This window comes from Rhinatrema bivittatum, chromosome 5, assembly GCF_901001135.1.
Source record: "Rhinatrema bivittatum chromosome 5, aRhiBiv1.1, whole genome shotgun sequence".
In the NCBI taxonomy this organism is placed as follows: Eukaryota; Metazoa; Chordata; class Amphibia; order Gymnophiona; family Rhinatrematidae; genus Rhinatrema; species Rhinatrema bivittatum.
The window spans coordinates 374,845,394-374,867,654 of record NC_042619.1 but is presented as its reverse complement, the minus strand read 5'-3'; the positions used below and the strand labels follow the sequence as shown (position 1 = coordinate 374,867,654).

Sequence of the window (22,261 nt, the reverse complement as noted above, 5' to 3'; positions counted from 1 at the left end):
GAGAGGCAAGTTCCTTAGATGGCAATGATCTTGGGTTAGGTTTGATGATTTTACATTGATGACTTTATTGTTGGTTTTGTAAATTGTTTATATCATGTCCTTGGTTTATTTTATGTGATTATATCTATGTTCATTAAGTAAACTAGTAGCTTCCAAACCTGTACTGGAGGACCCCCCAGCCAGTCAGGCTTTCAGGATACCCATAATGAATATGCATGAGATAAATCTGCATGCCATGCCTATTTTACCTCATGCATACTTATTGTGGATATCCTGAAAACCCGACTGGCTGGGGCTCCCCCAAGATAGGTTTGGGAACCTCTGATATAAACCACTAGATAAGCTTGCAGAAGAGGGGGTGGAGTGTCTATAAATTTTAAAACAACAGATATATGAGCCTTGAATGCAGTAGTCTTTCTTAACCTGAATACAGCAGCATTATATATTTATATAGAATTAGCACAGAGACAACTGTTGAAATCAATTTTTAAGAAACAGTATCAAAAAAGTAACTCAAATACATTTCAGTTAACTTTGTTTTTTAGTTTCACATATTATTCATTTCTTCTGGTATGGACCTTTTACTATTATAACTTAAGTCAACTCTGTTCACGAAGGCTGAAGGACAACTCAGACAATTATGTCCAACATTTGTTGAGGCAACTTTGGACTAGAAATACTGTGACTTTTGTTTAGGACAATCAACATATTTTATGACACACAAAATGGGGAAAACATGTTTAAGTTCAGGCTCACAGTAATATTTGTCCTATCACTGCTATCAAACTTGTCCTAAGAAAAGAACATTTGCTTTTGAGTCCTTGATTAAGAAATGGTATGACTGCAAACCATTCTACTAAATTTGCCTGGCTAGTGAAATGGCACAAATGGGATGAAAATTCAAGACAGACAGTAAGCCATAAAAATAAAGTTTTCTGTTTATCAGCAACATAAATGAGCTTCATCACCACTCTGACTTTTAAATTCACCTGTTATTCCAAAAGCAACATCTACTGCTTTAACAAGTGCATAAAATGTTCTTTAAACTGGATTAGACTAAGCAATCCACTGCTGCAAATGTTTTAAAATTAAAACGTACAAAAAATATACAAAAAAAAAACCACAATCCAGGAGACTGATCTGTTCTTGCAGAAAGTTCTGAAAAGTCCCTTTTACTTTGTAGGCTTCATCTCCGCCGGGTTCTCCCCAGTATCCAATGTCTTCAGCAATCGAAAAAGACCGGCCGCTTCTCGTATCCGGCTGAACTCAATACAAAATGCTTGCACCTCTATAAACAAGTCCTGGACATTAATAATTTTATTTCGGATCAAAGATTGGAGAAAGACACAAACAAGGCGCACCAAGCGATTCTGGGGGAAAAAAAAAAGCAGTCTTTCATAAGTATTGAAAAGTATTTGAAAGACAACAGCACAGATCAATTGCTTTCATCACATAGCACTGGAACTCCTAAGTACCAAGCATGCAAACATATGTTTAATAAACTGGTGCCTTGCTAAAAGAAAAAATAAGCTATGAAACCTCATGAGAATTATATTTTACATTCCAGGTTAATTCAGTATTTAACATGGAAGCTAGTTTCTCCTCCTAGCCTTAACAATATACACTTAATACCGTACTATGAATGTTGAGAATAAGGGAAGTAAAAGCTGCTTACCTGTAACAGGTGTTCTCCAAAGACAACAGGATCTAAGTCCTCACATGTGAATGTCATCTGAAAGATCCCAGTGCAGGAAGATTATACAAAAGATTCTAGAAGTTTTTGACATGCTCCATTGAGCATGCGTAGCATGACCCACGTTGTGCGGGGACCCCTCAGTTCTTAACATAATTATTTAAAAATGTAAAGAACGAAATCCAAGAGGAGGAGGGTGGGTTCTGTGAGGACCTGCATACTTCTGTCCTTTGAGAACCAATTACAGGTAAGCAACTTTCATTTTCTCCAAGGACAAGCAGGATGGGAAATCCTCACATGCAGAGAATTCTTAGCTAGACTGCCCAAACAAAAAAAGGGGGAAATGCAACCAGAAAAATATTGCTAATGAGCAAGACTGTTTTTGGTGGCAACCAACTGTTTTCTTTCCCCCTTTCTTTTTCTTCTTTAGGGACAGCCTGGAAAATGATAAAGATCTAGTTGGAATGGAATTGAGTTCTAAATTCAAATAGACTCCAGAGGACTGACCAAAGCTGTTATATCAGAGTCCCTATCCAAATAATAAGAACATAAGAAATTGCCATGCTGGGTCAGACCAAGGGTCCATCAAGCCCAGCATCCTGTTTCCAACAGTGGCCAAACCAAGCCACAAGAACCTGGCAATTACCCAAACTAAGAAGATCCCATGCTACTGATGCAATTAATAGCAGTGGCTATTCCCTAAGTAAAATTGATTAATAGCCATTAATGGACTTCTCCTCCAAGAACTTATCCACCTGTTTTGAACCCAGCTACACTAACTGCACTAACCACATCCTCTGGTAACAAATTCCAGAGCTTTATTGTGCGTTGAGTGAAAAAGAATTTTCTCCGATTAGTCTTAAATGTGTTACTTGCTAACTTCATGGAATGCCCCCTAGTCCTTCTATTATTCGAAAGTGTAAATAACAGAGTCACATCTACTCGTTCAAGACCTCTCATGATCTTAAAGACCTCTATCATATCCCCCCTCAGCCGTCTCTTCTCCAAGCTGAACAGCCCTAACCTCTTCAGCCTTTCCTCTTAGGGGAGGAATGTGTGGATTGAACGCCATGTCACAGCTTTGCAAATCTCCTCCATGGAAGCCAATCGCAGCCACCAATGCCACCATGGCTCAAACTATGAGCCTAAACATAGAAGCAAACATAGAAATGATGGCAGAAAAGGACCAAATGTTCCATCCAGTCTGCCCAGCAAGCTTCTTAAGGCAGTAACTGTGCAGGTTATTCCCATGTTTCTCTTAAGGGTAGTAACTACTGGTTCGTGCAGTTAACCCCTAGCCTTATGATAACCCATAGAAATTGCAGCTATTCTTGGAAATTCAGACAGTGTTGTTTGATGTGCTTTGCTTATGGATTTGGCCATAGAAGGAGTCCTGTGCTTTTTCCCTTATGTCTGCATAGCAGAGCCTAGGCAAGCCCTTCAAGATTCAGGCTGCCTGGGCATAACAGAAACAGATTCAATCCAATTACAAAAGATGCCCTTGGTAATGAAAGTTCTAGGTTTATTGCAGTCAAAAGAAACAAAAACCTGGGTGGACTTTCTAATGGTTTCAGTCTGCTCCATTGAGAAGGCCACACTAACTGTACTATGATCATCCTCTTGCAACAAATTCCAGAACTTAATTGTGTGTTGAGTGAAAACGAATTTTCTCTGATTAGTTTTAAATGTGCCACATGCTAAATTCATGGAGTGCCCCCTAGTCCTATTACTCAAAAGAGTAACTAACTGATTCACATTTAACCCATTCTAGACCTCTCATGATTTTAAAGACCTCTATCATATCCCCCCTCAGCCATCTCTTCTCCAAACTGAACAGCCCTAACCTAGTCTTTCCTCATAGGAAAGCTGTTCCATCCCCTTTATCATTTTGGATGCCCTTCTCTGTACTTTCTCCAGTGCAACTGTATCTTTTTTGAGATGCGGTGACCAGAATTATACATAGTACTCAAGGTGCGGTCTCACCATGAAGCGATACAGAGGCATTAATGCATTTTCTGCTTTATTCACCATTCCCTTCCTAATAATTCCTAACATTCTGTTTTCTTTTTTGACTGCCATAGCACACTGAGCTGACATTTTCAATGTATTATCCACTTTGACGCCTAGATCTCTTTCCTGGTTGGAACCTAACATCATATAACTACAGCATGGATTATTTTTTCCCCTATATGCATCTCCTTGCACTTGTCCACATTAAATTTCATCTGTCATTTGGATGCCCAATCTTACAGTCTCGCAAGATCCTCCTGCAAATTATTACAATCCACTTGTGATTTAACTACTCTGAATAATTTTGTATCATCTGCAGATTTGATTACTCACTCACTGTATTCCTTTCCAGATCATTTATAAATATATTGAAAAGCACCAGTCCAAATATAAATCCATGAGGCACTCCACTGTTCACCCTTTTCCATTGAGAAAACTGACCATTTAATCCTACTCTGTTTCCTTTTATCCAATTTGTAATCCACAAAAGGATATAGTCTCCTATCCCATGACTTTTTAGTTTTCTTAGAAGCCTCTCATGAGATACTTTGTCAAACGCCTTCTGAAAATCCAAATACACATCATCTACCAGTTCAACTTTATCAACGTTTATTAACGCCTTCAAAAAAATGAAGCAGGTTTGTGAGGCAAGACTTCCCTTGGGTAAATCCATGCTGTGTTCCATTAAACCATGTCTTTCTATATGCTCTGTGATTTTGATCTTTAGAATAGTTTCTACTATTTTTCCCAGAACTCAAAGTCAGGCTCACTCGTCTATAGTTTCCTGGATTGCTTCTGTAATTGTTGAAAAGAAAATACACTATGTCTGAACAATACCTCATCCAAGATTCCAGGGAAAACATTTTTTCCCTGCAGAGACAAGAAGCCCTAGGAGGGGGATTGGAGGGGATTGGATAAGTTCTTGGAGAAGTCCATTACCTGCTATTAAGTTCACTTAGAGAATATAGCCACTGCCATTAGCAATGGTTACATGGAATAGACTTAGTTTTTGGGTACTTGCCAGGTTCTTATGGCCTGGATTGGCCACTGTTGGAAACAGGATGCTGGGCTTGATGGACCCTTGGTCTGACCCAGTATGGCATTTTCTTATGTTCTTATGTTCTTAGGAGTGGATCCCCATGCTATCAACACTGAGCGAAACAAGCAACACCTCCACAATATGGCCAGTATCTCAGCATTAAGCACCTCAATGATGGAAAGTGGTTTAAATTTTGGAAGTAACCAAATTAGGAGTGCAGAAATTATATGAAGTATATTAATCCCAAAAAACAATTGGCAAGCCACATCGTAAAACAGAAATCAGAAAGATTAACAGAGGAGCTCTCTTCCCACCACCCCCCACCAGAGAAACTGCACTAGCATTGATTTAAGAGATGCAATATCACTAGTATGCAAACCACTGGGAATCATTTGCAACTTATATAAAAGCTTCAGAAATAGCACCATCTTAAACAAGGCACTTCTTCCCATAAGTGAAAGAGGTAAATTATTCCAAGCTTAAAGTTGGAATTGAAGGTCCAACAGCATTAAGAATGTAAGAACATGCCATACTGGGTCAGTCCAAGGGTCCATCAAGCCTAGCATCCTGTTTCCAGCAGTGGCCAATCCAGGCCATAAGAACCTGGCAAGTACCCAAAAACTAAGTCTATTCCGTGTTACTGTTGCTAGTAATAGCAGTGGCTATTTTCTAAGTCAACTTAATTAATAGCAAGTAATGGACTTCTCCTCTAAGAACTTATCCAATCCTTTTTTAAACACAGCTACACTAACTGTTGAACTAACATTAAGCGAATATAACCTACTCTATTACCTTGGGACCAATTCCTAAATATTTGATCTTGCCAATTCCCCAACTTAAAGGAAATGAACCTTGCCAGCTCAATCTCATGTTCTCCTGAAGAAGCAAAACCTCAGATTTGGAAAACTTAATTTTCAGTTCATCAAAATATCCAAAAGATGTAAATAAATGCAAGACATGTAGCAACAAAGCCTAAGGATTACCTAAAGAGAGGAGCATGCCATCTGCAAACAAATACAACAATCCACTCCACCCAAATTAAGACCACAAATAAGAGATTCTCTAATTTTTATAGCTAAAGACTCAATTGTTAATAAATACAACAGGGATAATGGACAATTTTGTCTTGTTCAACTAAACAAGGGGAATACCGAAGATATACAACCATTCACTCTCAATCGAGCCTGGGGAGCTTCATACAATAACCTTATCCACGAAAGGAAGGAATCAGATACCCATATTTTCCCAAGATCCAAAACATTTTTACTGAACTTTATCAAAGGATTTTTCTGCATTTAAGCTTGCCACAATATCATCGTTATTTTGGGTCTCTAAAAGCTTATGAATGTTACTAACCCCATGTACCCCCCAGCACAATCCCTTCACCGCCACCCAAATCAACTCCCTCCCTCCCTCCATCCCAACTACACATCACGTAAGAAATCTTGGCGTTATCATTGATGACCAACTCAACCTTAAAAAATTCATTAGCATTACCATGAAAGACTGTTACTTTAAGCTCAAACACTTAAAAACGAAAACCCCTCCTCCACCTCAACGATTTCAGGAAAGTGCTCCAATCAACCATATTTACAAAAGTCGACTACTGCAACTCACTCCTCTTCGGCCTTCCCAAAATCTACATCACTCCACTCCAAATGCTCCAGAACTCAGTCGCTCGATCCTTACCAACACTCGCAGGAATGAGCACATCACCCCTATCCTCAAAGACCTACACTGGCTCCCTATACAACAACACATCCAATACAAAACCCTCAACATCATATACAAAACCTTACATAACCAAAATATGCAATGGCTCAATAATTCCCTCTCCTTCTGCAACATCAACAGACCCACCCGATCCTAATACTCAGCAACCCTAAACACACCCTCACCCAAACTTATCCAATATAACTCCATCAAAGAGCGAACTCTCTCCATTTCAGGTCCCAACCTATGAAATACTCTGCCCACCGACCTTCGCCAAGAACACAGCCCACAAATATTCAAACTAAAAACTTGGCTTTTCTTACAAGCGTACCCATGACCCCACACTCTTCACACTCCTCCCCTCCTTCCACCCTACCTCCACCTATTGCCTGCTCCCCCCTCCCCGCCCCTTTCAAAACCCCCCCCTTTCTACCTTTTCCCACCTTTCCCCATAACAACCCCATGACCTGCTAATATGCATAAACGTTGTAACTAGTTTGTGATCTGCTAATATGCATAAACGTTGTAAATAGTTTGTGATATTCATATAGTTAATCTAAATCCCGCAATCTATAAATTCCACTTCCCCCTGGTTCACTCCCCCCCCCCCTTAGCTATTGTTCATTGTTATCAACCCTGTTCCACTGTAAAGCAACTACGCTGCCGTTATGCTTCATTGTAAACCGATGTGATGTCTCCAACGAATGCTGGTATAGCAAATGTTGCTTACCTGTAACAGGTGTTCTCACAGGACAGCAGGATGTTAGTCCTCACATATGGGTGACATCATCAGGATTGAGCCCAATCACGGAAAACTTCTATCAAAGTTTCCAGAACTTTGACTGGCCCCTACTGGGCATGCCCAGTATGGCACTAACCCTGCAGCCAGCAGGGGTCCCCCTTCAGTCTTATTTGATAGCTACAGGTAGTGCCGAAAAATAAAATAAGACGACGAACCCAACACCGCGGGGCAGCGGGCGGGTTTCATGAGGACTAACATCCTGCTGTCCTGTGAGAACACCTGTTACAGGTAAGCAATACTTGCTTTCTCACAGGACAAGCAGGATGGTAGTCCTCACATATGGGCGAGTACCGAGCTGAGGATGTCCGAACATGCACCAAATGTACCCAACGGCGTGCAACAGGCACAACAACTGGGGTGGCATTTGGTAGAGGGCACTCTGAACCCCACTGGGCAGGCGGAAGGGTATGGGTACGTCACGTTGGAAATAAGTTACGCAGGACAGACTGGCCGAAGATGGAATCTTGTCTTCCTGCTTTGTCCAAGCAATAGTGGGCTGCGAATGTATGGAGAGAACTCCAGGTGGCAGCCCTGCAAATGTCAGGAAGCGGCACCATTCGTAGGTGTGCTACTGAGGTCGCCATGGCCCTCACAGAGTGTGCTTTGACACGGTCTTGAAAAGGAATGCCTGCTTGCTGATAGCAAAAAGATATGCAGTCCGCCAACCAGGAGGAGAGAGTCTGCTTATCCACAGGTTGCCCTAATTTGTTGGGATGGAAAGAGACTAATAACTGAGTGCTCTTCCTGTGGGCAACTGTACGGTCTAGGTAGAACAATAGAGCCCGTTTACAGTCAAGGGTATGCAGAGCCTGTTCCCCTGGATTGGAATGGGGCCTGGGAAAGAAGGTAGGTAGTATGATGGATTGATTAATGTGAAACTCCGAAACTACCTTAGGTAAAAATTTAGGGTGAGTGCGGAGTATCGCCCGGTCCTGCAGGAGTTTAGTGTAAGGCGGATAGGTAACTAGGGCCTGTAATTCACTAACTCTGCGAGCTGAAGTAATAGCTAAAAGGAAAATCACTTTCCATGTGAGATATTTTAGATCATAGGAGTGAAGAGGTTCGAATGGAGGTTTCATGAGTCGACCAAGAACCAGATTAAGGTCCCAAGAAGGGGCCGGAGGACGTAAAGGTGGCTTGATATGGAGCAATCCTTTCAAAAAGCTGCTTGCGGCTTTTGCTTTCGGGCCTGGCGAGGCTGAGGTTTTTGGGAAGGCCTCGTAGTTCGGGACCTTGCTGGTGGAGGATAGTACTTCCTTGGACGGAAGAATGACAGTCCTTCCTGAAGGGCTGTCTTGAGGGGAAGTCGGAAGGTATCTAAGAGAGCTGTTTAAGGGTCTCATGATGGTCCTTTAATTCAGCCATTATTTGCTGGATCTGTTCACCGAACAGATTGTCTCCGACACATGGTAGGTCAGGTAGCCTGTCTTGTACTTCTGGGCGAAAGTCAGAAGATTTGAGCCAGGCCCATCGTCTTGCCAAAATAGCAGCTGCAGACATTCTAGTGGAGGTGTCGAAGATATCGTAAGCTGTTCTTATCTCATGCTTCCCTGCTTCAAACCCCTTGTTAACAAGGATTTGTTGTTGGAATTGGTCAGGCAGGGTTTCAGAGAAGTCCTGTATCTGCTTGAAAATGACCCTATTGTATTGGGTCATATACAGCTGGTAAGCAGCAATTCTGGAGATGAGCATGGCCCCTTGGAACACTCGTCATCCAATATTGTCTAGGAACTTGTGTTCCTTAACAGGAGGGGTAGAAGAGTGAGGCTTCATCCTTTTTGCTTTCTTTTGAGCTGATTCCACCACAACTGAGTGGTGGTCGAGCTGAGATTTTTGAAAGCCGAGGGCTGACTGAACTAAATAGGTAGTGTCAGTTTTTCTATGGACTGGGGCAATGGATCCTGGGTTTTCCCAGTTCTTTTTGAGGAGGTCAAGAAGAACTTGATGAATGGGAATAGAAGTGATCACTTTAGGGGCATCCAGGAATTGGAGGAGCTCCATCACCTGGTGTCTAACATCCTGCTCTGTCTGAAGCTGAAAAGGGACCAACTCTGACATTTCCTTCACAAAATTAATAAAAGAAAGGTCCTCTGGAGGAGAACACTTTCTACTTTCAGTAGGAGAGGGAGGTGAAGGTAAGTCATTGGTGTCTGTGGAAGTATCATCACCCCAGGAGTCATAAGGATCAGCAGACTGACCTGTAGGATGAGAAGGGGGTTGGATACCCGAAGGCCCCGGCTGAGGCTCCGAGAAAATCGAAGGAATCGCCGGGGGCACCGTGGACGGCCTGGAAGGTATCGGTACCGGAATCGAAGGCATCGATGGCGCCGATGTGCGTATCGCCCCCCATGAATTGGCATCGATGGCTGAGGCAATACTCCTGAAGGAGGAATGCGGAACAGTGTTTCTCCTCCCGATGAAGCTGTCAACGGGGAGTGCACCGGAGCCATCGGAGACCCGGGAATCATCGGTGGAAGGGCAGTCATGAGCGCCTCCATCCGGGATAGCAGCGGTGCCAGCGCTGCTGTCATCGGGTCAGTGACCGGTTCCACTCTCTGTGCCGGAGGAACCTGGAGCCGTTGCATCGCCTTGTCGATGGCCTCCTGGACCAGCCGGTCCAGTTCTTCCCGGAGACCTGGAGCAAGCTGCCCCGGCTCCATGACGAAAGAGGGAGGCGGAGGCACAGTCGGAGGGACCACCTTTACAGGCGGAATCGCGACTCCCAAACCCCGACTGGGTGAGGGTGGCCTCGATGTCCCGATCGCAGGAATGGTCAGTGCCATTTCTGGACGGGGCTTCTTCAATGGTGGCTCGGACGGTGGCGAGGTCGATGATTTCACTCCCTCAACGGTCCGAGACTTACGATGCCGATGTTTTTCCCTACGATCCCCTCGATCTTGAGGGGGAGTAATGGGAGTCAATGGCCATGAAGACGTCGATGGCGGATGGTCATCGGACGGTAGTCGATGCTGGTACGACTTCGACGGTGCCGTTTCCAATGACGTCGATGCGATAGACGGCGTCGGGGTGTGAGCATGAAAGAGGAGTCCCATAGTCTCCATTCTGGCTTTGCGACCTTTTGGTGTCATGAGAGCACATTTGGTGCAAGTCAGGACATCATGCTCACGGCCTAAACACATTACACAGTCTCCATGAGGGTCTGTGATAGACATGGTACGAGTACAGTCTGGGCACCGACGAAACCCCGACGCCATGGCCATAGAAAAAAAATCGAGCCGCAGTACGGTCGACGGCCAGTAGGCCGCGAGGGCCAAACTAGACGGTAATCGACGATAAACGGTGAAAAACTTACCGGAGTACCGCGGCCTGAGAAAAGTTAGAGGAGGGACCCCTGTGGGACAATTTAAGTTTCATTAACTTCGTGAGGAAAATTCCTGTCAGGAATCTCTTCAGAGCTCCTAAACCGCGAGGCTACTGCTGCGTGGAAAAAAGAAGACTGAAGGGGGACCCCTACTGGCTGCAGGGTTAGTGCCATGCTGGGCATGCCCAGTAGGGGCCAGTCAAAGTTCTGGAAACTTTGACAAAAGTTTTCCGTGATTGGGCTCCATCCTGTGATGTCACCCATATGTGAGGACTACCATCCTGCTTGTCCTGTGAGAAAGTAAAAACTTTAAATAAATAAATGTCTATCCTTAACAAATCTTGTTTGATCTTTATTAAAGTTGGCAATATTGTACTCAATCTCCTGGCCAAAACAGCCACCAATATTTTAACATCAATGTTGATTAAAGAGATGGGTCGATAAGAACTTGGGTCTAAAAGTTCCTTCCCCTTCTTAGGAAGAATATTAATAAGAGAGTTATTCATACCCAAGGGAAAAGAAGCTATCCCTCGACAGTGATTATACATATCCAATAAGAGAGGGATAACAGAGTCCAGCAGATTCTTATAAAATTTCGAACCCAATCCATCCAGGCCTGATGCTTTAGCCAATTTCAATTGCTTTAAAGCATACTGAATTTCTAAGGCCTATATGGTAGAATCCAGACGTCGCTGATGTAACTCAGTCAACATAGGTAGATGGAGATTATTAAAAAATTTGTCTCTTATAACTTCATTCACAGGTTGAACTGAGTAGAGATCAGAATAAAATTTTTCCAAAATTGCAGACATTCCTACAATATCAGCAACTATAGTACCTTGCTCATTCCGCACATTACAAATAAAATGTTGCTGTCTGGCACCATGAATCAAGCGGGACACCTATTTATCAGCCTTGCTGCCATATCTAAACATTTTACTACAAAATCTACATAATGGGATCTCAAAGCTCTTAAAAGAAGCAATTGGTTTAAAGTATGCCTGATATCATCAATCTGAAGCTTAACAGAGGACTGCATAGAGGAAACATGAAGGAATTTAAGTCGTCAGCTCCCGATTAAGACTTAAAATTTCAATATCTATCTACACCCATGTTTAATAAGTCGGTTGTAATTTCCGACTGTTTATTGTTAATTTTATTTATTTGATATTTGACTCTGTTTATTGACTCTGTTTATTGACTCTGTTTTTTTAATTTTATTTGATACTGTAATAACAATTTTAATTTTTAACCATAAGTTGTCCCCAGCTCCAACCATAAGTTCCCAGCATAATCTATAAGTTCTCATGATGTTTGACCTGTTACTTGTTACCTCTTGTCTGATATAATGTTCGATTGTTCGATGTAATTTCCTACTTTGGTTTTATGTAAACCGACATGATATGTACCAGTACTTGAACATCGGTATATAAAAGCTCTTAAATAAATAAATAAATATATCAAAGTTTGTTTTTACCAGCAGTATAAGTAATAATAGCACCCCTCATAATATCTTTTCTAGCTTATCACAGAATATCCAGAGCAATGACAGGAGAAATATTAGAGTCCAAATATTTTTTCCATCTATGAACATGATAATCCTTATTATAATGTAAGTGGGGATTTGGTTGCTATTTAAATGCTGAAGGTGAAGGGCAACCCAAACTAAGGTTGATGGATATAGATGTGTGATCAGATAGTGTAAAATTTCTAATAGCTGCCTGAGTAACCATCGTAAATACATCAGAGTATATCAAAAAATAATCAATACAGGAGTAGCACTGATGAGAATCAGAATAAAAGGAAAAATCTAATTTCCCGGATGTATCTCCTTCAAAACATCCAAAAGAAGTTCTTTCAAAAGGAATGGAATACCAGTAACGCGTTTATGAGTCCCAGAACTTCGTGAGGCCTAGCATCAACCCTTGGATCTGCTGGAAAATTAAAATCCCCTCCCAAAACAACCAAATAATCAGAGAACTGACTAATCAAGGTAAGAATTTTAATATAAAAAAGCATAATCATATAAATTAGGAGCATACACTAGATTAAAATCTAAAAGAAAAAAATAAAAGAATGAATAAAATCAAAACTAAAACTTCATAGGTGAATTCTTAATAAAAACATCTAAAATCAGTAGGACAAGCTTACATTTATATCAAGCAAAAGCTTGTTTAAATAAATACATTTTATAAGGGCCTTAAACAGTTTAGGACACTTAATCGTTCTAAACTCCTTAGGAAGAGTATGCCGAAAGAATAGTGAGAAATAGAAAAGGCACATTCACGTGTTACAGCCTAGCTTGTTTCACTGAGAGAATATCAAGTAATGACATCTGAGACGATGTCAGAGATCTTATGGGATTATGCATAAGCAACACTGCATTTGCTCAAGTTAATGAGTCAAATGTCAATAGATTTTGGGTTAACATGGCTATTTTATATTTAACCCTCCACTGAACAGGAAGCCAATTGAAGTCTGCCAACACAGGGGAAATATGATCACTTCTATTACAGCCCTTGATTAAATGTGCACAACTGGATGTATATGGCAAACCCATATAAAAGGAACTGCAATAATTCAACGCAGGTAACAGAAGTACTTGAACTACAGCTTGAAAATTACCAGGGAGTTCCTAGCTTGAGATCTCTAAGCAGTTTCAGTTTATAAAATCCTACACAAACTACCAATCTGACCTGAGGGACCCCAGATGATATTGTACACTTCTGATTTTCTTGCTTATGAGTAGTTTCTCCATATATGGCTAATAGCACAAAATTTCTCACATGGAATGTTTGTGGCATAGGATCCGTTATTAAGAGATATAAGCTGTTGCAAGCAATGCATAGATTTAAGATGGGTATTGCATTTCAGCAGGAAACCTGCTTGATAGACACTGAACATCTGAAGTTGAAGAGCCAGTGGGTGGGTGACATTTTCTTTGACTCCTTCGGACAGTGCATGACTGGGGTAGCGATTCCTATTTGCAAGTCTCTCTCCTTTCAGGAATTGCACACTATCCAAGATCCAGTAGATAGATATGTTTTCTGAAGAGTACATTTGGCAAACATATTGTTCTTGGGAATGTATACACTCCTAATATATATAATCACAGATTTTTGTTTTTGTTCATTTAGTCAACCTCTTGGCCAATTATAGCCACATCCCAATATTTTGGGGGGGGGGGGGGGGGGGGGGGGAAGACATTAATATCGTCTATGACCTTGGTCTAAACAGATGGCATGCAAGAGTCCCTGGATCCCAAGACTGGAGACAGGGCATTCTTTATGTATGTTACCACTTAAATTTGATGGATGTCTGGAGAGGCCTATAGGGACTACAAACATATCTAGGACACACGATCCACAGTCTAGATTAGAATATGTTCTAATCTCAGATTCTTGTGCTTCACATGTCCCCTACTCTGAAATGGGTCTCCTGGAAATATCTGATCATGCCCCAGTCTGAGTAGAAATGGAGTTCACCCATAATATCCAATCCAGGTCCTAGCGTTTCCCTACATACTTGTATCATGATAATTTCTATGAATACTTGATTAAGAAATAAAAAGAATTTGAGGGGCATAATCAGGCTCATCAACAGGAATCTCTGCTCTTGGTAAACAGCTAAAGCTGTTATGCGAGGAGAAATTTACACATATGCAGCTCGAAAGAAAAAAAACCAATCACGGCCAACATTTTGAAATTAAAGAAAATCACAATGTGATAGACAGTTGGGCAGAAATCCTTTTTCAGTTAAGTTACAGTTAAGACACTGCCACTCAAACAGCTCTAAACACATTATTGTACCAAATATCAAAGAAATGCCCCTTTTTACCCATAAGAAGTAATGCTCTTTTCCATCCTGGTCTGGGCCCTAGTGTGCTTTCTAAATGGGCTGAGAAAGAATTATGTAATTTGGGTCAACTATTGGATGGGGAGGTATGTAGGCATGCTTTTGCTCAATTGCAAGATGAATTTGGAATTCCACACACTGATGTTTACGGTTATTTTCAAGTGAGATACTATCTAATGTTCGTGCAAATAATGGAGCTCACAGCTTATAAATGGAGGATCGCCAAACTTTCTATATCTGTTCTGTATAGATCTCTGTTGTTGCTAGGTAATGGAAAACTCCTTTACAGATTGCTGGAATAAATGGACACAAAAATTACAACTTCCTTAAAAACTCTGTGATGAGCTTGGGGGTGAAAATGAAAAAGGAGATGGTGAATATATTTCCTCTCCCACTCACTGTTTAATCTCATGGGTCAGCCTTACAATCAGTTTAGGAAAACTGTTTTCTAAGAAAAAAAATTATTAAAAAAAGAAAGACCACTCCCTTCCTTCCCTCTCACAAATAGTCAACAGAAAAAAAAAAAATTGCTCACTTTTTCCCACTCAGCCAGCCACAACTTTATCAGTGAAAATAAAATTCCTCTCTCCTCCTTTCGATCCTCATGCCAGTCAGCAAACCTATTACAATTAATACCCTTTGAATTTTTTCCAACTGCAGCCGATCCGAGGCTTGATCAATGGGAGTACAACAGCTACAGCTGAATGTTAAATCAGCACAAGAATGCGTCAGCATCTGTTCCATGCTCAGGCCCTGCAATGCTCCTATCACCTTGCATAGGAGGTATGACCTGAAAGCAGATCAGATACTAACTTAGCCTTACCCCTGCTCGTTAACATTAAGCTACTGCTGCTCTCCTCCCAGAGACCGGGCCTCAGGACCACCTCATCCGGAAAAAAAACATTCTGCATGGTAGGCAGAGAGGGAAGACAGAGCCTGCGGCTTAGGAGTATCTGCTAGCTGTGGTGTAGGATACAATGCAGCATGTATAGCTGCAGAGTAAGTGTTGCTTCCTCCTCATCCTCCTGCAATCATGTCATTCTGTGGACTAGCAGAAATTCAGGGACAGGTGCAGCTCTGTGGTACAGTAGTTGAGAAACACTGCTCTAGGTGGTCACCTTTCTGTAAGTGGAGCACCCTGAGATGCCACGATCCTCCCCCAGGCAAAGCACACATCTATCATGGGGGAGCTGTAATAAGACATAATGCATTCGCACTGGGACACTTATTGAAGCTACTGACCTTCTGGGATATCAGCAGAAAAGTAAGTGAGGCAAAATCAAACGAATCAATTTTACAAAAACCCAACCAAAATCCCAGTGCACATGGCAGTCAACAAAAAATTAAGAAAGCTTTTAAACAATTGATAAAACATCAGTAAAATAAGAGGAATGAGATGAAAATATCCACGAGGCTCCATGCATAAATATTGAAAAGTTGAACAATTTTGAAAAAAACAATCTCTCAAGAGAGATGTGAAATGAAACTACAGGACTCCAAGGAAAACCAAGAAATGAGGGGGATCCTGTGATGTGGGTCATGCTGTATATAAGCATGATCAATCGAGCATGCCAAAAGCTTCTAAGAGCTTTTGTATAATCTTCCCATTCCAGGCTCCATTGGAAACACCAGCCACATATGAAGACTTTATATTCTGCTCATCTCTGCAGAAAAACTATAACCACTGGCAGTTAGAAGATCAAACCCATGAAGGATAAGCATTTATGCCACCAGTAGCCTTAACTTAAGAGGAAGGAACATGTTAGCAAAACTGATATGCAATTTAACAAATTCAGGTCATGTTTGTAGGGTTTTCACTTTAATCGAGGAAGTAAACTTCTGCAGCAGACCACCATTTGATATTCATAGCAAATGATCTTTGAAGCACTGTATTCTATCACAAGTACAGCATAAACCAAAGCTGCTTGCACCAGATGTTTTCAATAGATAGCAGGACAAACCAGCCAGACAAGTGGGTGACATCAATGCATGGCACCAAAACAGAACATGCTCTCTGAGCCCAGAAAGATTAAAAAAAAAAAAAAAGTCTGAGCATGCACACAAATTCCAACACTGCTACCACTGCACAAGCTTCTAGTTAAACTTCCACTCTGAGAAGAAGGATGGGCTTGTATAGCTGGTTTGTCCTACTGTCCACAGAGAACACCTGTTACAAGTAAGCAAATTTGCTTTTTCCATGGACAAGCAGAACAAATGCAGTCAAATGAGAGAACTCCTAAGCTATGGGTTGCAATTGAATAGCTGAATTTTTTTATTTTTTTTTTAACTGGATACAGAGTAATTGCAACCCAGCAAAAAGAGGCCAGAGGGAGAATTGAAGTTATTAAATAGGTTCTTTAAAACTGCTTAACCAAAACTACTATCTCTGCAAGATTTCTCCTTGAGAAAATAGTGTTTGGTAAAAGTCTGAATTGAAGACCAAAGAAGCCGATTTACAGATGTCTAGAATTGAAGCAGAATGCAGATGAGCTATGGATGTTCAAGTTACCTTCACTCCATGGGCTTTAATTTTGGTTGCAAGATGACCTGCTGTAAGGGTGTGACAATATGAAATACAGATGGAAAGCCACATAAAGAAGATTTGTTTCTTTACTAGAGAAACTTGTCTCACTGTTGCATAAGAAACAAATACTTGAGATGACTTTCTGAAAACATTTGTTCTCTCTAAAGAAAAAAGCAAACCTCTTCTGCGGTCTAAATGAGACTGACACTATTTTCAGTAAAAACTAAAGCTGAGTTATTAAGGCTATCCTGTTTTTGAAAATGTGTGTGTTATGAAGAGAATTACTAACATTTGTAAGTTCGCTTAACTCCGTGAGATGAAATAATTGCTATTAGGAATAACATTTTCCTAAAAGGAAATTTTACATCTATAGTTGCTAGAAGTTCGAAAGAAGGGATTCATTAAAGCAGAGAAAATTATATTGATGTCCCATTGAGTAGGAGGGTCTCTAAATTGATAAGATTGTCTAATGGACGGTTTTCGTGCTGCTAGTAGCTCACTTATTTTAGATGAAAAAGGTAATCTCTGCATTATTCGACTTTCAATATCCAAGTTGTTAGAACTGATTGCAGATTGGGATGAAGAAAAGCACCACTGTCTTGAGTTGGCAAAGTTGGAAATATTTGAAAATAAATAGGAGATGCTATTGCCAATCTTTAAAGCCATAGAAACTAGGATTTGTCTCAGCCAAAATGGGATCATTTTCTGCATATTCTTAGTTTCACTACAGTTTGATATAAGAGATATCAGTGGAAATGCATAAAGATGATGATTGCTAGGCCATTTGGCAGTAACTCTCCACTGAATGGAGAAAACATTCCTTGCTAGAGCATTCGGAGCAGTCTTTTCAAGTAGTATAATGGAACTTTGTGGTTGACAAAACTGCAAAGAGGTTTTATCATTGCTGTTCCCCAACACAAAGCGATATTGGACTGTGTTGAGGTGAACAGACCACTCGTGAGGCTAGAAATGAATCCATGAGAACATTTGATTTTCCTGGTAGATATATAACAGAAAGTTATACCTTTCTTGTGAAAACTCACTTCCAAATTTTGCATGCTTCTTTGCAACATTTTGCAGATTCCATGCCTCCTTGCTTGCTTATATAGTACATGGCTAATTGGCTGTTTGCATATATTTGTTCTACTGATCATGTCAGCCATTTCTGAAAAACTGGGAAAGCTTTGGCTATGGCTCTTAACTGTAGCTAATTTAAGTGGCATTGCATGCCTTGAATGGATCAAGTCTCCTGCGAATATATTGTGTTGAGATGGACTCGCCAGCTCTGGTCATATTTTTTGTAGATGTCGAGGTTGGAAGGTTTGACCACAACAAAGATTCGCTTGCTAAGTCTACCAAAGTAGGGAGCAGACAAGTGATTTGATTATATATATTCTGAAAGACACTGAGTATGCTAATTCCAAAAAGTCTTAAATGCCATTGGGCTTTTCTCATGTGTAAATGTGCCAGAGGAACAACATGGAGTGTTGCTGCCAAATGGCCTAGCAATCTCATGAAAGTTTTGGCTGAGGCTCAGCTGCACAAGTGGAGAATTATACTGATGAGATTCTTCATCTTTTGGACTGGCAGAAAGCAGAGTTGCTTACCTGTAACAGGTGTTCTCCAAGGACAGCAGGATGTTAGTCCTCATAACATGGGTGACATCATCAGATAGAGCCCCAATACAGAAAACCTATGTCAAAGTTTCTCGAACTTTGACTAGGCACACTGAGCATACCCAGCATACCCATACCACGCATGGTCCATCTTCAGTCTCGTAATATAAAATTACGATTAAAAATAGAAAACAGGAAAAACCCAACTCCACAGGGTGACAGAAGAGTTTCATGAGGACTAACATCCTGCTGTCCACACCCATTACAGGTAAGCAACTCTTTCTCAGAGGACAAGCAGGATGGTAGTCCTCACACATGGGTGAATACCTAGCTACAGGCTGCTCCCCAACACAAAAGGGGGCCAACAGACACCTAACCAGGTGCCAACGGGCACAACACCACCGGTGCTGTTGGAAACAGAGGGGGGAGATAGCCTGAACTCAAACAATGGGCCCTAGATTGGGAGAGTTGGGTTCTACACCTCAAACAGGTTCCAAAGGAAAGATTGGCCAAACCTACTGTCCAATCAGTCATCACTATTCAGATAGTAATGTGATGTGAAAGGTATGGAGAGAACTCCTCGTCGCAGCCATGCAGATCTCCTCCGTGAGAACTGCTCGCAAGTGGGCCACCGATGCTGCCTTGGCTCTGACAAAATAAGCCTTGACATGACCCCCAAGATGCAGCCCCGCCAGGGCATAACAGGAGATGCAATCTGCTTGACAATTGGATATGGTCTGTTTGGCAATGGCAACGCCCAACCTATTCTTATCAAAAGAAACAAAAATTTGGGTGGACTGTCTATGGGCTTCTGTCCAGTCCAGATAGAAGGCTAAGGCTCGCTTGCAGTACAAACTGTGCAGTGCTCGTTCGCCTTGGTGCAAATGGGGCCTGGGAAAGAATGTTGGCAGGATGACTGACTAAGAAGAAAATCCATCACCACTTTAGGCAAGAACTTAGGGTGTGTATGCAAGACCACCCTGTCATGATAAAATTTAGTATAAGGTGGATAAGTCACTTAGGCCTGGCACTCACTAACCCTATGTGCTGAAGTGACTACCATCAAAAATATGACCATCCAGGTCAGGTACTTTAGGTCACAGGTGCACAGCAGCTCAAAAAGAGCTTTCATCAGCTGAGCTAACCTCACGTTGGGGTCCCAAGACAGTGGGAGACCTTAGGGGAGGATTCAACTGAAGGAGGCCCCGATTGAAACATACAACTATAGGCTGCACAGAGATGGACGTACCATCTACACCAAGGTGGTATGCGCCAATTGCACTCAAATGAACTCTAATGGAGTTGGTTTTCAAGCCAGCCTCCGATAGGTGTAGAAGGTAATCAAAGCAGTTTTTGTGTGGAGTAGGAGAATGGATCTAAGACCTTCTGCTCACACCACACAGAAAACCTCCTCCACTTCAGTATGTAGGACATTCTAGTGGAAGGTTTTCTAGAAGCCACCAGGACCCAAGACACATCTTCTCAAAGATCAAGCAGCTGCAGAATCAACCTCTCAACATCCAGACTGTAAGCGACAAGGCCTGGAGGTTGGGATGTCATCAGCCTGCCTTGATTCTGCATGATGAGATCTGGGGACGTCTCCAGACTGATCAGTTTCTGGATGGTCAACTCCCGCAGGAGTGGAAACCAGACCTGTCTTGGCCAATGAGGGTCTATAAGGATCATAGTCCCCTTGTCCTCGCGAAGCTTCAAGAGTTTTTCACTACTAAGGGAATCAGATACACATACAGAAGACCCCCCTGCCCCATTGACAGGCAAGTGCCTCAGAGGCTGGTTTGCCATCTAACCTGTACAGGAAGCAGAACCAAGGCACCTTCCTGTTGCAGGGGATGCGAACAGATCTATGACTGGGTTCCCCCAGAGGCAAAATATCCGATTCACTACCCCTTGGTCCAGAGACCACTGGACTGTCCAAGTCCATGTTCTCCGTCCCAACCAGGTATATGGCCATGAGCACCATCCTGCGGGACAGGGCCCATGACCAGATCTGTACTGCTTCCTAACACAGGAACTATGATCCTGTGTTTCCATGCTTGTTGACATACCACATGGTTACCTGGTTGTTGGTCTGGATCAGGACAATCTCTGAAAGCCCATAGTGTATACCTGATCGCCCAAAGCTCCAGGAAGTTGATTTGACAAGAACATTCCTGAGAGGACCAAAGACCCTGGGTACCAAGCTCATCTACATGAGCTCCGCACTCCAGCGTAGATGCATCCAAAATTAGAACAATTTGAGTGAGGAAACTCCGAATCGAGATCTCCTGTGCTAGATTGGAAAGTACCTGCCACCAAGACAATGAGTCCCGGAGAGACAGAGTGACTCAGATGCAACCCAGGAAGCTCTGAGTGGCCTGGCACAACTGTGAGTTCAGGGTCCATTGGGCTCTGTGTATACGTAAATGTGCCAAGGAAGTAACATGGACGGTTGCAGCCATATGGTCCAACAGCCTCAACATGTGCCAGGCTGATACCTGCTGGCTCCATTGAATCTCTGCTGCAATGGTAGCAATGGCGACAGCCCTCTGGCAAGGCGAATGGTCTTGGCTTGAGCCGTGTCTAGCAGGGCTCCTATGAAGTCCAATTGAGGTGAGGGGCTGAGATGGGAATTTGGGTAATTGGGAACAAAACCTAGTGACTCCAACACCCGAATGGTCAAGCACATGGACCTGATGGCCCCTGCCTGAGACATGCTCTTGACTAGCCAATCATCCGAGATACAAGACGGACATGCACTCCCAGCCTGTGGAGGTGCGCTGCCACCAAGGCCAGGCATTTTGTGAAGACCCATGGGGCAGATGCAAGCCTGAACGGCAACATCCAGTACTGGAAGCGCTATCTTCCCACCACAAATCGGAGATACTCCTGTGACTGGGGAAGATCTCTATGTGCGTGTATGTGTCCTTTAGGTCGAGGGAGCATAGCCAGACCCCTTTTTACAATGGGGGAATAAGATGCCCAGGGAAACCCTCTTGAACTTTTTTTTTTTTTTAAAACATGTTCAAGGCCTTTAGGTCTAGGATGGGACAGAGTCCTTCTGTTCTCTATGGAATCAGGAAGTACATGGAGTAGAATCCCCACCCTCTTTGCTCGGGTGGATCGGGCTCGACCACTCTGCCGTTAAGAGGGATGAGAGCTTCGCTTGTAGTCCCCCCTGATGCACTACCGGCTCCCAATATGCGGGCACAGAGGGCAATTTGGTGGCTACCCAATAGGTTTAAATGATAATCCTGACGGACAATGGACAGAACTCACTGGTCTGAGGTATTCTGGGCCACTGGTTTGCACAGAACTGCAGTCTGCCCCTGACTGGAGGGTCCATTGTCCCGGGTACAGGCAACTGACTTATGCTCTCTCTACAGCCCAGTCAAAATGCCATGCTGGAGTTGACTAAAAATCTGGCTGAGGTTTAGGGCTCTCTGCTGCCTGAAACAGCTGCGGGAGCACTGATGGTGTTGACAGGATCGAGGAGACGGAGGAAAGAACTTCCTCTGGCTAAAAGCCTTCCTTGGTCCCGGTCTTGACGGCCTCCTGGATGAAGAGGGTCTGGAATACTAGCGGAGAGTTGTTGGAGGTTTTATGGTGGTCCCAAAGTTGGGCCACAGCATCCCTCCCTTATTTCTGAAGAGACTCTCTTCAGTGCACAGCACGTCAGCAAGTCTTCTT

The 22,261-nt window shown here is 42.5% G+C and overlaps 1 protein-coding gene across 1 annotated transcript in view; it reads right to left on the bottom strand.

The window, feature by feature from the left end:
- Window positions 1–412: 412 nt before the first annotated feature.
- CNOT11 (CCR4-NOT transcription complex subunit 11) overlaps window positions 413–22,261 on the bottom strand; it is a 104,288-nt gene continuing 82,439 nt past the window's right edge. Inside the window, exon 7 of the mRNA XM_029604803.1 lies at window positions 413–1,370. Within this exon, the coding sequence (XP_029460663.1) occupies window positions 1,173–1,370 (198 nt within the window). The 3' untranslated portion in view covers window positions 413–1,172. The remainder of the gene's footprint in view (window positions 1,371–22,261) is intronic.